Raw genomic sequence first — 12,632 nt, 5'->3', positions numbered from 1 at the left:
TAAGCCCCCCCGCTCTCCCTATAGCATTTTGTAATAGTTTAAACTAGCCAATAACCACGCTTCTGCTTCTGTAAGCTGCTTCTGCCCTATAAAGACCCCAAACCCCAGACCTGGGGCGCGCTTCTCCCTTTGTCAGGAGTTGTGCCCACAGGTACCTGTGTAAAATAAAAGCCTCTTGCTTTTGCAACTCGAGGGCTCGACTTGTCTTTTGTGGTTTCAATTTTACAAGTTATCAGACTGACTGACAATCAGTGCCTGTGTTCAAGTGAGCCTTACTTAAACAATGGTGCCAAAGCACATCAGCAGTGATGTTCAAAATAGCGTATGCCAAGTAGCCGTAAGTTCTCTATTTAAGAGAAAATGTAAAAGTTCTCAACTTACAGAAAAAAATAGTCATTTTTGGAGACACAAAAATCAACAATAAAAACAAATCTATCAGAGAAATTGTGGAACAAGTTTTACTGTTCTACTTTTACTGCCAGGTGTCAAATGGAACGTTATAGCCATAGTGCATGTTAAGTGCTTAGTTCAGATAGAAAAGGGAGGGGAAGTATGGTTGCATAAGTCTGTAATCTCAGCATTTGTGTGGCTGAGGCTGAAGGAGCATGAGTTCAAGGTCAATGCTGACCATATAGTGAGTCCCTTTCCTAAAAAACAAAAAATCTAAAAGACTGAAAAATGTCAAATCACAGTGTAAAAAACATGAACAAAAATGGATTCCAATCCACTGATTATATTACAGATGTCAGCAAGGAATCCCCTGGAGTAACATGAAACCATTTACTGTAGGTAAGGGATGGTTGTACAAATTCTGTAAGACTTGGGGCTAGAGAGATAGCTCAGCGGTTAAGAACACTGACTGTTCTTGCAGAAGACCCAGGTTCGAATCCCACCATCCACATGGCAGCTAACAACTGCCCGTAACTCCAGTTCCAAGGTATCCAACAGCCTCTTCTGTCTTCCATGGGCATTGCATGACACTGGTGCACTTACCTACATGCAAGCATAACACTCATACACATAAAATAAAAATAGTAAATAAAATAGTTTTAAAAATTCTGTAAGACTTGCTCAGAAAACTATAAAAATTATCAGAGGGGCTGTATTTACCAACAGAGATGCTGCAACTTTTCCTGCAGAGTTGAAGAAGCCAATTAAACTGAAAGAATACTTTCCAAAGCAAATCTTCAATGGTAATAGAAACAAGATGATGCTAAATAGGACTTACATTCAGGAAAGTGGAAAGGTACAGCACCAAGGCAAAAGCATGAGGGACAGATTAACTCTGACACTATGTAGCAAGGCCACAGGGCATATGATAAAGATAGTCACAGTAGAGTGAAGAACCCAAAAGCACGCAACAAAACAAAAACCCCAAATTATCTGCCCATGTTCTAGCATCATAATCAGAAGGTGTGGGTGAGAACCATCTTGTTTATGCAACACCCCGGACGTGAAAAAGTTGGAAGAAGATCTGGAATAAAAAGCCCTATTAATAATAAACTCGGCATGGTGGCTCACACTTTTAATCCCAGTACTCAGGAGGCAGAGGCAGGCAGATCTCTTGAGATTTAGGCCAGCCTGATCTAGATAGTGAGCTTCAGGCCAGCTGGTACTACAAAGAGACGCTATCTCAAACAAACAAAAGTCCTATTAATAATTGACAATATACCTGGCCATACTAAATTTGTCTGCAAAAGAGACAATGAAAGTCTATTTTTGCTTCCAAATAAAATCTCATTGCTTCAGCCCCTTGACCAGGGCATTATTTAGTTAAGGCCACATCCAGCTGCCTGGTATTTCATTGCAATCAATCACCAAATTGATCAGTCAGTAACCTGTACATAATGCAGCACTGAAAATGATGTGCTATTGTGGATACAGTAACATTCATTAAAACTGCAATGGACAAAAACCAGAAACTGTATAAAGAAATCATGGATGCAGTGATGAATAATTTTAAAGGCTTTCTAGGACAGATTAGAGAAGTCAGGAAAAAATTTAAAATTAATAACAAGACAAGTTGGTAGAGAAGAACTTGTTGAAATGTTTGATGAAGAAGTGGAACAATACATTGAAGTCCACTAAGCAGTGTTAACAAGTGAGAAATTAAGAACTGAGTCATCTATAGAGAACGAGGAAGATGAAGAGACTAGGGCAGAACCAACAAAACAGATACTATTGAAATATGCCCAAATGCTTCAAACTGCACAGATTTTGAGGAGTAAGATTAATGAAGTAAGATCCTGGGTGGAATATAACACTGAAGTCAAGCATACGATCACTGAAGGATTAAAACCTCTACAGCAACACATTCATGAGTTAAAAACAAACAACTTTTGATTATAATATTCTTCCCCAAAGTTTCTGCAAAACACTGAAGAATCCCCAACCACTGACATTATCTACGCCTAACATCCAAGAGCTACACTAAATCGTGTCTGACGGGCAGACATTAGTATCTTTTGGTAGCAAGTAGTAACATTCTCATGGATTTATGAGTAGTATCACCTAAGCAGATGATCCTCTTCTGAAACACTGCCAGAAAATCAACACCATCCTCATGCTGTGCCACAACGTCTATACCATTTACCATACACACACCTCACACACTCTTATCAAAAGAAGGTTGAACACAGTACAAGAAGATATTCTGAGAGCGACCACATTCTCCTTTATATCATATTGCTAAAACAGTACTATTACTTTATTAGTATCTTACTGTATTTAGTTTATAAACTAAACTTATCCAAAGGGAAAGAATGTGTGTACGGTTCAGTACTATCCCTGGCTTCAAGCATCCACTGTGGTGAGAAAGGGGCCTTGGAATGCATCTTCTATAGACAGAAGGATCTACTATATGTTTCTTAGATCTTAATAAGAAGACTATTTCATGCTGAGTTTGATTCATAGTAATATTGTGAGATTAGGACAGCAAATCCTGAATAAAATAAAGCAACTAGAAGGAAAATAATACTATTTTCAAACTTAAGTTTTCTCCCTAAGTTATTGGGGTTTTTTTTGTTGTTGTTGTTTATTTATTTTTTTGGTCTTTTTGAGACAGGGTCTCCCTATAGTGGCAGCTGGCCTGGAATTCACTATGTAGACCAGGCTGGCTTTGAACTCACAGAGATCTGCCAGCCTCTGCCTCCCAAGCGCTGGGATTAAAGGTGTGTGCCACCATGCCCAGCTGCTATATTTGGTTTTAAAATAAAAAAGAGGGGCCCCATACCCTGTTCTCTTTCTAGCTTTGGACACAGGCCAGCTTCTGCTCTTAGCACCCCAGATCTCTGGACTACCCTTTTCGTCCAGATCCACCCACTGCATCCTGATCCCCTGCACCCAGACCAGTTCAATTCTTCAGTCTAGTTTGCCTCCACAGGCTGTCCCCACCCCTTGACCTGCCTGGGATTCCTGAGACCAGCCTTCTTCCCTGGTAAGTCTGATCCTGCCTACTGTGCCTCGACTCCCACAACCTGAGCAAATTCAATCTCCCATCCCCCACATCCTGTGCTCCTTCTAGCCTTTGGCACCCACCTACTTCTACTCTTAGCACCCCAGATCTCTGGACTACCCTCTTAATCCAGATTCACCTGCTGCGTCCTGATCCCCTGTACCCAGACCAGTTCAATTCTTCAGTCTAGTTTTCTTAGAGCCTCCATAGGCTGTCCCCACCCCCAACTTGCCTTGAATTCCCTAGACCAGCCTTTTTCCTTAGTTAAGTCCAATCCCACCCATGACGCCTTGACTCCCCTAAAACTTGAACAACTCCAGTCTCCCCTATCCCATATCCTGTTCTCCTTCTAGCCTTAGGCACAGGCCCGCTTTTGCTTTTAGCACCCCAGACCTCTGGACTACCCTCTTAACTCTGCTAAGCGATGAGGTTTCCAAATGTGCTTTGTCCATCCCCCTACATTGGGACCACCTACAGCCTCTCCCACTGCTGCAGTGTTGGGCTTCTCTGCTCTTTAGTAGGGGCCCAGAACTTTGCAGACTGCCTGAGATCGCCTGAATCCAACCTCCACTTAGCAAGCTTCCCAAATTGTGCTGTGCCTGCTGACTAGAGGGGCCTAGACCTTAGGAGGAAGCCTGAGAGCATCTGATCCTCATCTGACTTGAGCCTCTGCGGGAACTCCTGAGTAGCTGGTCTAGAGCCATCTGGCCCCTCCAATATAAAAACAGAAGAGAGAAACTGATGCCTAGACCAACAAGCTTTTCATACCCAGTAAGAAAAGAACAAAGGCGCATCAAGTATACAAACAGAAACAGGCTTAAACCCAACAAAGGAAGGCTTGAGTCTCACACCAGAATCGGAAATAACGAAACAAATCCACATGCCAAAATTGAAAAAAAAGAAGAAAAAAAAGAAAAATCCAAATAATATGTCCCGACCAAACACCAACAGTCCTATAGAGGAGGTGTACAATGAGAACCCTGAGAGATAATCCAGGTCACAGAATTAAAAAGCACAATTATAAACATGATCAAAGAATTCAATGAATGAATGAATGAACGAACAAACTTTTTGTGTTTTGGAGACAGGGTCTCCTTGTAGCCCCTGGCTGGCCTGGAACTTGCTATGTAGAACAGGCTGACCTTGAACTCACTGAAATTTGCCAGCCTCTGCCTCCCAAGTGCTTGAACTAAAGGTGTGTACCCACCAGACCTGGCCGAATTCAATGAATTTAAAGAACACACAAACAAACAAATCAAAGAAATAAAAGAAGATAGGGATAAACTTCTGACTGAATTCATAAAAGAGTAAGAAACATTGAAGAAAACTCAGGCTGAAATGAAGAAGGAAGTGAAACACGCAATAAACCAATTAGAAATGACAGGAGAAGCCTCACCAATAGAACGAATGAAATGGAAAACAGAATATCAAGACTTGACAATAAAGTTGACAAATCGGACCACTCAAGCAAGATTATGAAAAATTTAAGAAAACACAGGAATGGAATATGCAGAAAATGTGGGATACAATGAAAAGACCAAATTCACCCATCATAGGCATAGAGAAAGAAGAAACTCAGGATAAAGGTATGGACCACATCTTCAACAGGACTACAGAAGAAGATTTCCCCAAATTAAAGAAAGACATGCCCATATAAATACAAAAAGTACATAGAAATACAAAAACAAGAAGCACCAAATAGACAGGACCAGAAAAGAAACTCCCCACAGCATATCACAGTAAATATATTAAACGTACACAACAAAGAGGGAATACTGAAAGATGCAAAAGAAAAACAAGTCACATATAAAGGAAAACCCATCAGAATTACAGCCAACTTTTCAGTGCAAACTATGAAAGCCAGAAGAGTCTGGCCCAAAGTATTCCCAGCAGATGTCAACCCAGAATATTTTACCCAGCAAAAATGTTCATTCAAGTTGAAGGGGAAAGAAAAATCTTCCACGACATAAATACGCTGAAAAAATTCATGTTCACAAGGCCAGCCCTTCACAGAATTCTTGAGGCAATACAAAGAGCTGAAGAAAGGAATGACTAGACCCAAGGGGTAGCAGAAAGAAAGTAAATGAAGGTATAACTGTGGAAACACAGATCAAGATGCAAAGAGAAATTAAAATGACAGTATTCAATATTCAATACACATATTTCAATAACAACACTAAATATCAATGGCCTCAATTCTCCTGGAAAAAGACACAGGCTAGTTGAATGGATCAAGAAAGAAAACCTATCTGTTATCTATAAGAAATTCATGTTGTTCCAAGGATAGTCTTTTTGAGACAGGGTCTCGCTGTAGCCCCAGCTGGCCTGGAACTCACTATGTTGACCAGGCTGGCCTTGAACTCACAGAGATACACTTGCCTCTGCTTCCCAAGTACCGGGATTAAAGGCATGTGTCACCACACCTGGCCAAGAAACTCATCTTACCTTCAAGGTAGACACTACCTTAGGGTGAAAGGATGGAAAGAAAAAAAAAAAAAGATTCCAAGCAAATGACTCTAAGTAACAAGCAGGTATTACAATTCTAATATCTGACAAAATAGACTTCAAATTAAAATTAATCAGAAGAGATAAAGAGTGTGGCTTCATTCTAATCAAAGGAACAATGGATCAAGAAGATATTATAATCATGAATATTTATGCAACAAACTCTGGTGCACCCAACTTCATAGAAACAGTACTATAGAAGTTTAAGATATAGATTAATCCTAACTCACTAATAGTAGGGGACTTCAATACCTTACTGTCTCTATTAGACAGGTCAACAGGATAAAGACTAAGCAGAGAAACATCTGAATTAAGCAATACCATACATCAAATGGGCCTAACAGAGATCTAGAGCATTCCACCCAAGCACCAAAGAATTTACTATCTATTCAGCACCTCACAGAACTTTCTCCAAAACTGATCACATTCTTGGGCACAAAACAAGCCTCAACAAATACCTGGGGCAAAAAACATGCCCCAACAAACACAAAAAAGTGAAATAATTCTATGCATTCTATCAGACCACAATGCAATAAAGCTTAAAATCAACACCAGAAGAAGCCCTAGTGACTACATGAACTCAGGGAGGTTAAACACCACACTCCTGAATTATGAGTGGGTCAAAGGAGAAATTAAGAAAAAAATAAAAGTATTCTTGGAACTAAATCAAAAGGACAAGACAAAGCCTCTGGGACACTTTAAAAGCAGTCCTAAGAGGGAAGTTTACAGGTCTAAGTGCCAACATTAAACAATCAGAAGGAACACAAATAAATGACTTAACATTGCAATTCAAGACACTTGAAAAGCAACAACGAATGAAGTCCCAGCAGATAAGAAGAAATAACAAAAATCAGAGAAGAAATTAGTGCAATAGAAACAAAGAAAACAGTACAAAGAATCAACAAATCTAAGAGCTGTTTCTTTGAAAAGATAAACAAGGTAGACAGGCCCTTAGTCCAGTTAACCAAAAGAAAGGAAGAACAGCTCCAAATCAACAAAATCAGAGATAAAAGGGGAAACATCAAAATAGACAACAAAAAGATCCAGAACATTATTAGGGATTACTTTAAAAACCTATATTCTATTAAATCTGAAAATCTAAAGGAAATGGATATGTATTTAAAATCATGGGAATCATAAAAGCTAAACCAAGAAGAGATCAACAGCTGAAACAGACCTGTAACATATAAGGAAATTGAAACAGTGATACAAAACCTCCGGACTAAAAAAAGCCCAGGCCCAGGTGGATTCACAGCAGAACTCTACCAGACATTTAAAGATCTACATCCAATACTACTTAATTTATTCAAAAAGATAGAAACAGAGAGAGAACTTCTAAACTCCTTCTAAGAAGGAATGAAGCCAGCATTACTCTAATACCAAAACCAGGTAAAGATACAACCAAAAAAGAAAACTACAGATCCATTTACTTAATGAACATAGATGCAAAAATTCTCAACAAAATACTTGCAAACCACATACAGACACACATCAAAAAGATCATCCACCATGACCAAGTTGGCTTTATTCCAGAGATGCAGGGATGGTTCAATATCCATAAGTCAATCAACATCATAAATCATATAAATGGATTCAAAGACAAAAAACACATTGTCATCTCAATAGATATAGAGAAGGCCTTTGACAAAATTCAACATGCATTTATGTTAAAAGTCCTAGAGGGAAATGCACTGGAGGAACATAACATAATTAAAGTAATTAAAGCTATATACCACAAACCCACAGTCACCATCATCTTAAATGGAGAAAAACTAGAAGCATTACCATTAAAATCAGGAACCAGACAAGGCTGTCCACTATCTCCACTCCTTTTTAATATAGTGCTTGAAACTCTTGCTAGAGCAATAAGACAAGAGAAGTAAATTAAAGGAGTGCCAATTGGCAAAGAAGAGGTCAAATATCCCTTTTTGCAGATGATATATTACATCTAAGAGATGCCAAAAATTCCACCAGAAAACTACTAGAAATCATTAACACTTTCAGTAAAGTGGCAGGTTATAAAATTAATCTACAAAAAACAGTAGCCTTTCTATAAACCAATAACAAGCAATTAGAGAAAAAGTACATAAAAACTCTCCCATTCATAATAGCCTCAAAATGAAAAAAATCTTAAAATAAACCTGACCAAAGACATTAAAGGCCTCTACAATGAAATTTTTTTAATTTTTAAAGAAAGAGATTGAGGAAGACACCAGAAGATGGAGGGAACTTCCATGCTCACAGATTGGAAGAATTAATACCGTAAAAATGGTCAAAAGCCATATACAGATTCAATGCAATGCCAACCAAAATCCCTATGACGTTCTTCACAGAATTAGAAAAAAACACCCAGAAATTCATATGGAACCACAAAAGACCCAGGATAGCCAAAGCAGTCGTAAGCACAAAGAGCAATGCTGGGGGGATTACTATACAAGATTTCAAACTATACTACAGAGCTATAGTCATAAAAACAACATGGTACTGACACAAAAATAGACCTGAAGATCAATGGAACATAACTGAAGACCCAAACATGAGTATATGCAATTTCAGCCACCTGACACTTGGCAAAGGGGCCATAAACATTCATTGGAGGAAAGGCAGCATGTTCAACAAATGGTGCTGGCAAAACTGGATCTCCACCTGTAGAACAATGGAACTAAACCCCTATCTTTCACCTTGCACAAAACTCAACTCCAAATGGATCAAAGACCTCAATGTAAAACCTGAAACTCTGAAACTGTTAGAAGAAAACATTGGCAATAACCTACAAGATACAGGTGTTGTAAAGGACTTTCTAAACCAGACAGCAATTGCTCAGGAATTAAGGTCAGTAGTCAATACATGGGACTTCATTAAACTAAAAAGTTTCTGTACAGCAAAAGAAACAACCAAGGAAGGGGACACCCACAGAGTGGGAAAAAATCTTCACCAGTGACACATCTGACATATGTTTAACATTCAGAATATATAAAGAACTCAAAAAACAAAAAAATCAAGAAAGCAAGTAACCCAATTAAAAGATGGGCTAAGGATCTGAACAGAGAATTCTAAAAGAAGAAATAAAGATGACTGAGAAACATCTTAAAAGGTGTTCAATATCATTAGTAATTAGGGAAATGGAAATTAAAACCACCTTAAGATTTCATCTTACCCTAGTCAGACTGGCTAAAATCAAGAGAATAAATGAATCTAAACGTTGGAGAGGATATGGAGAAAGGGCAGCACTTACTGATGGTGGGACTGCAACTGCTATGGAAACTCCTGCAACCACTAAGAAAAACAGTGTGGAAAACTCTTAAAAAACTAAAAATGAACCTACCATTTGATCTAGTTATATCACTCCTTGGCATATACCCAAAGGACTTATCCTACTGCAGAGACACTTGTACATCCATGTTTGTTGCTGCTCTTTTCACAATAGCTAAGACATGGAAGCAACCTAAGTGTCCCTTAAATGATAAGTGGATAATGAAAATGTCATACATTTATACAATGGAGTTCTACTTAGCAGTAAAGAAAGACAAAATCCAGAAATTTTCAGGTAAATGATGGATGGAACTTGAAACTGTTATATTAAATGAACTAACACAGACCCAGAAAAACAAATGATGTATGTTCTCCCTCATATGTGGAGCCTATCACCAAATCCTTATAAGTATCCAAACATAACTAGAGGAATCAGAATAATTCAAAGGAACCAGGAAGGTAAAGGGCAAGAAAGCACGTGAAAGAGAAGAACAGTAGGAGATACGGACAAAAATGGGGGCTATTTAAACGGGAGGGACAAGGGAGGGTTATACCAGAAACATTGGGGATAAAAGGAAAGAAGGAGCTCAAGAGAGGTGGGATCATAGGAGACTGGTATTATCAAGGGAGAAATGGGGAAAATGGAAACACTTTAATTTAGGGAAACCATGGCAGAAGGGCTAGATGGGGAGATGGGGGTGGGGTGACAAATAATACCTAGCAAGTTTTAAAAAACCAGAGGGAATCATATTAGCCCAACAACCTAATGACAAATTACACATACAATATCTCTACATGAGTCCCATGTGTATAGCTGAAGGCTACATAGCAATAAATAGTGCCAGACAGGAGAACCCTTCTGTTGAGTTGTTGGCCAGGGTAGTCCAAGAGACTCCCAAAATCACACAGGCTATTGCTACAGCTCTTGATGGCCTCCCAGAACTTGAAGGTAAGACCCTACTGCCAAAGACAGAGCATACCTCGCTTTGGACACAGGATTTAGAGCAATAGAGCTGCAACTGATCCCCTGAAGGCTGAGTCTCAGTTTTGGAGAGCAATATGAAGGTGCCAAGGGAAAACATCAATTGATGGTCCGACACCAGTTTCAAGACCAAATTACCATATCAATGGCCGGCACAGTGTATGACATTGGTGCAGTAGTAGCACTTTTATCTTGGAGGCAATCAACAACTACCTAATTGGTCTAAAAACCCACTCAGTGGGAGGAAACTCAAGTGTGGCACTGTAAACATAATCAAATACACATGGCTTGAATGGTCATAGATGTTAGAGAAAACCCTAAGACTGTCATACCCCTAGAATAATTTCTTACTGTGTGCAAAATATGTATCCTTATATTTACAGACAAATATCCCAGTCACTACTCATCAAAGAAGCTTATTTTGCACCAGCTGAAGACCATTACCAAGTATAACTGGTCACACACAGACACTGTGAATTGCCCAGACTTAAGCAACACATCTACAATGCAACCTCTACACCTAAGGCACATTGAATATAGAACAGGGGTAAAGAAAAGGACAGCAATGAGTATCTCAGTTCTCATTAATGAAGCTCCCTTATGAAACAGGAATACAAAAGGTCACAAATGGGTAAAATGTAGCAATTAAGAATCTACAGAATGCTGGTTCTTAGACAGGACTCCTATATTAAACTTCACTCACTGAGGGCTCAGGGACTATCATGGAAGAGAGGGTGGAAAGATGGTAAGAACCAGGGAGGAGGTGCATGACCATATGAAAACAGTCCTACAAGCTCCTGGGACCCTGCTCATATAATTATATAGGAAAGGTGTCAGTATACACAAGTCCCATACAAACTCAGGCAAACAAAAATCCAGCATAGAACAGGGGAAATGAACAGCATACCCCAATCTTAGTTGGAGAAATATTGGCAACTGATTACTGCTAGGTGAGGAAGAACTGATCTTCCTAAAACAAGGGACTCTTGATAGGCTGACTAGACCTCAGAGGATGGACTTGCACTGGGGAATGTCTGGAGACACTTGACACAGTGGGCCTTAATGGGGATGAAGGAGTTTATGGGCTCCAGTGGGGGCGGGGCTGTGGAGGGGTGCTGGTGGGGATGGGGAACTCATAATCCTCCTGTCTCTGCCTCACCATTAGTCATGGGACTACAAGCACATGCCAGCAGTGAGTTTGTAAGCAGTATTTTTACTGTGGAATTTGTGACCATTTATAGCCCTTCTCCAAAGAAATGGAAATAACTGTATCTTTCTAAAGGATACATTCTCTCTTGCTTCAGTTTTCCTTTTTTAAAAAATCTTCCTAATGTTAGGGAAATCTCTAGGGTAGTCTAAACATCAGTTTAAGAAAAAAGATTTGCACTGCAGAGCTCTAGAAGTAGAAAGACACCCAAACTGAAGGGAAAAGGATGATAATCTTAATTTTGACTGTTTCTCTTTCCAAAAACAAAACTGAGAAAAAAATTACAAAGTAGGCAAGATTTATGGGGGCAAAAAAATGGAAAACAAAAACGCATTAGCAGATACTAAGTAAAATGTAAAAATAAGAAGAATATACTGTTACACATCCTAGTGATCATTTTTAGTTTTCTTCATGAAATGTCACAAGTTTTACCATTTAAAGAAACATACCGCCAGGAATTCTTTAAGACGGTCTTCGATACTTCCCTTGTGAATTGTAAACAAAGCTGCAGCAATCTGGTTGATGGCTTTGGCCAAACAATGTATATTGTTGCAGTGTCCTGAGAAAGTGCAAACAGGATTATGTAGATTCTGTATGATCCCAAAATATAAAGTAGCACATAGAGGGTAAGTCTACATAAACAGTGGCAAGATGAACAGTAGAGTCAGGGTGCAAACTGATTGTTTTCCTTTTACTTTCGTAAAATATATAGTAAGGAAGCAGTAAATACTCAGGTCAGTTTTATATCATACAAACATATTTTCAAAAGACATGGTACATTAGTTTTACACTATCTTGGAAACTTAAAAGACAAATGCTAAACTGGTTTAAGCACATTTCTTCATTCAGTCCTTGAAATAATTCCATGATTTGGATAATTTCCCACCATCCTCTACGTACTTCTGAGCTCATTCATACACATTTCAACCATCAGAAAACCAGAACTTTAAAAAAGCAGCAGAATGCCACAGGTACTAAGCTACTACATGGCAGAACTTAATCCATATTTTACCAGAAAAGAACATCAATTACTTAAGAAGAAAAGTATATAATATACTAAAACCAATACTCTTTCCCTTGTCAAAACAGTTCTAACCACCAGTACCTTCTATAGCAGGGCTGTACTGAGACATCACATTACTGGCCAGTGTTGGCAAAGAAACTGCTACAAAGACCATGAGGAGGCAGGCGATTTTATATTCTTCTTCTGGACTAATTTTTTCTAAGGAAAA

At 38.9% G+C, this 12,632-nt stretch overlaps 1 protein-coding gene across 1 annotated transcript in view; it reads right to left on the bottom strand.

Moving 5' to 3' along the window:
• The window catches only part of LOC115069430 (nck-associated protein 1-like), a gene marked incomplete at its 5' end in the record, with an annotated part of 25,626 nt that overhangs the window by 10,971 nt on the left and 2,023 nt on the right, over positions 1-12,632 (bottom strand). The window contains 2 exons of the mRNA XM_029561046.1: positions 11,850-11,959; positions 12,506-12,622. Of these exons, the coding sequence (XP_029416906.1) occupies positions 11,850-11,959; positions 12,506-12,622 (227 nt within the window). The remainder of the gene's footprint in view (positions 1-11,849; positions 11,960-12,505; positions 12,623-12,632) is intronic.

The sequence above is a fragment of the Nannospalax galili genome, unplaced genomic scaffold (assembly GCF_000622305.1).
Source record: "Nannospalax galili isolate Female #2095 unplaced genomic scaffold, S.galili_v1.0 scaffold892, whole genome shotgun sequence".
Lineage (NCBI taxonomy): Eukaryota > Metazoa > Chordata > Mammalia > Rodentia > Spalacidae > Nannospalax > Nannospalax galili.
The sequence above is the reverse complement of the archived record's forward strand: the minus strand, read 5'-3'. Positions and strand labels throughout refer to the sequence as shown.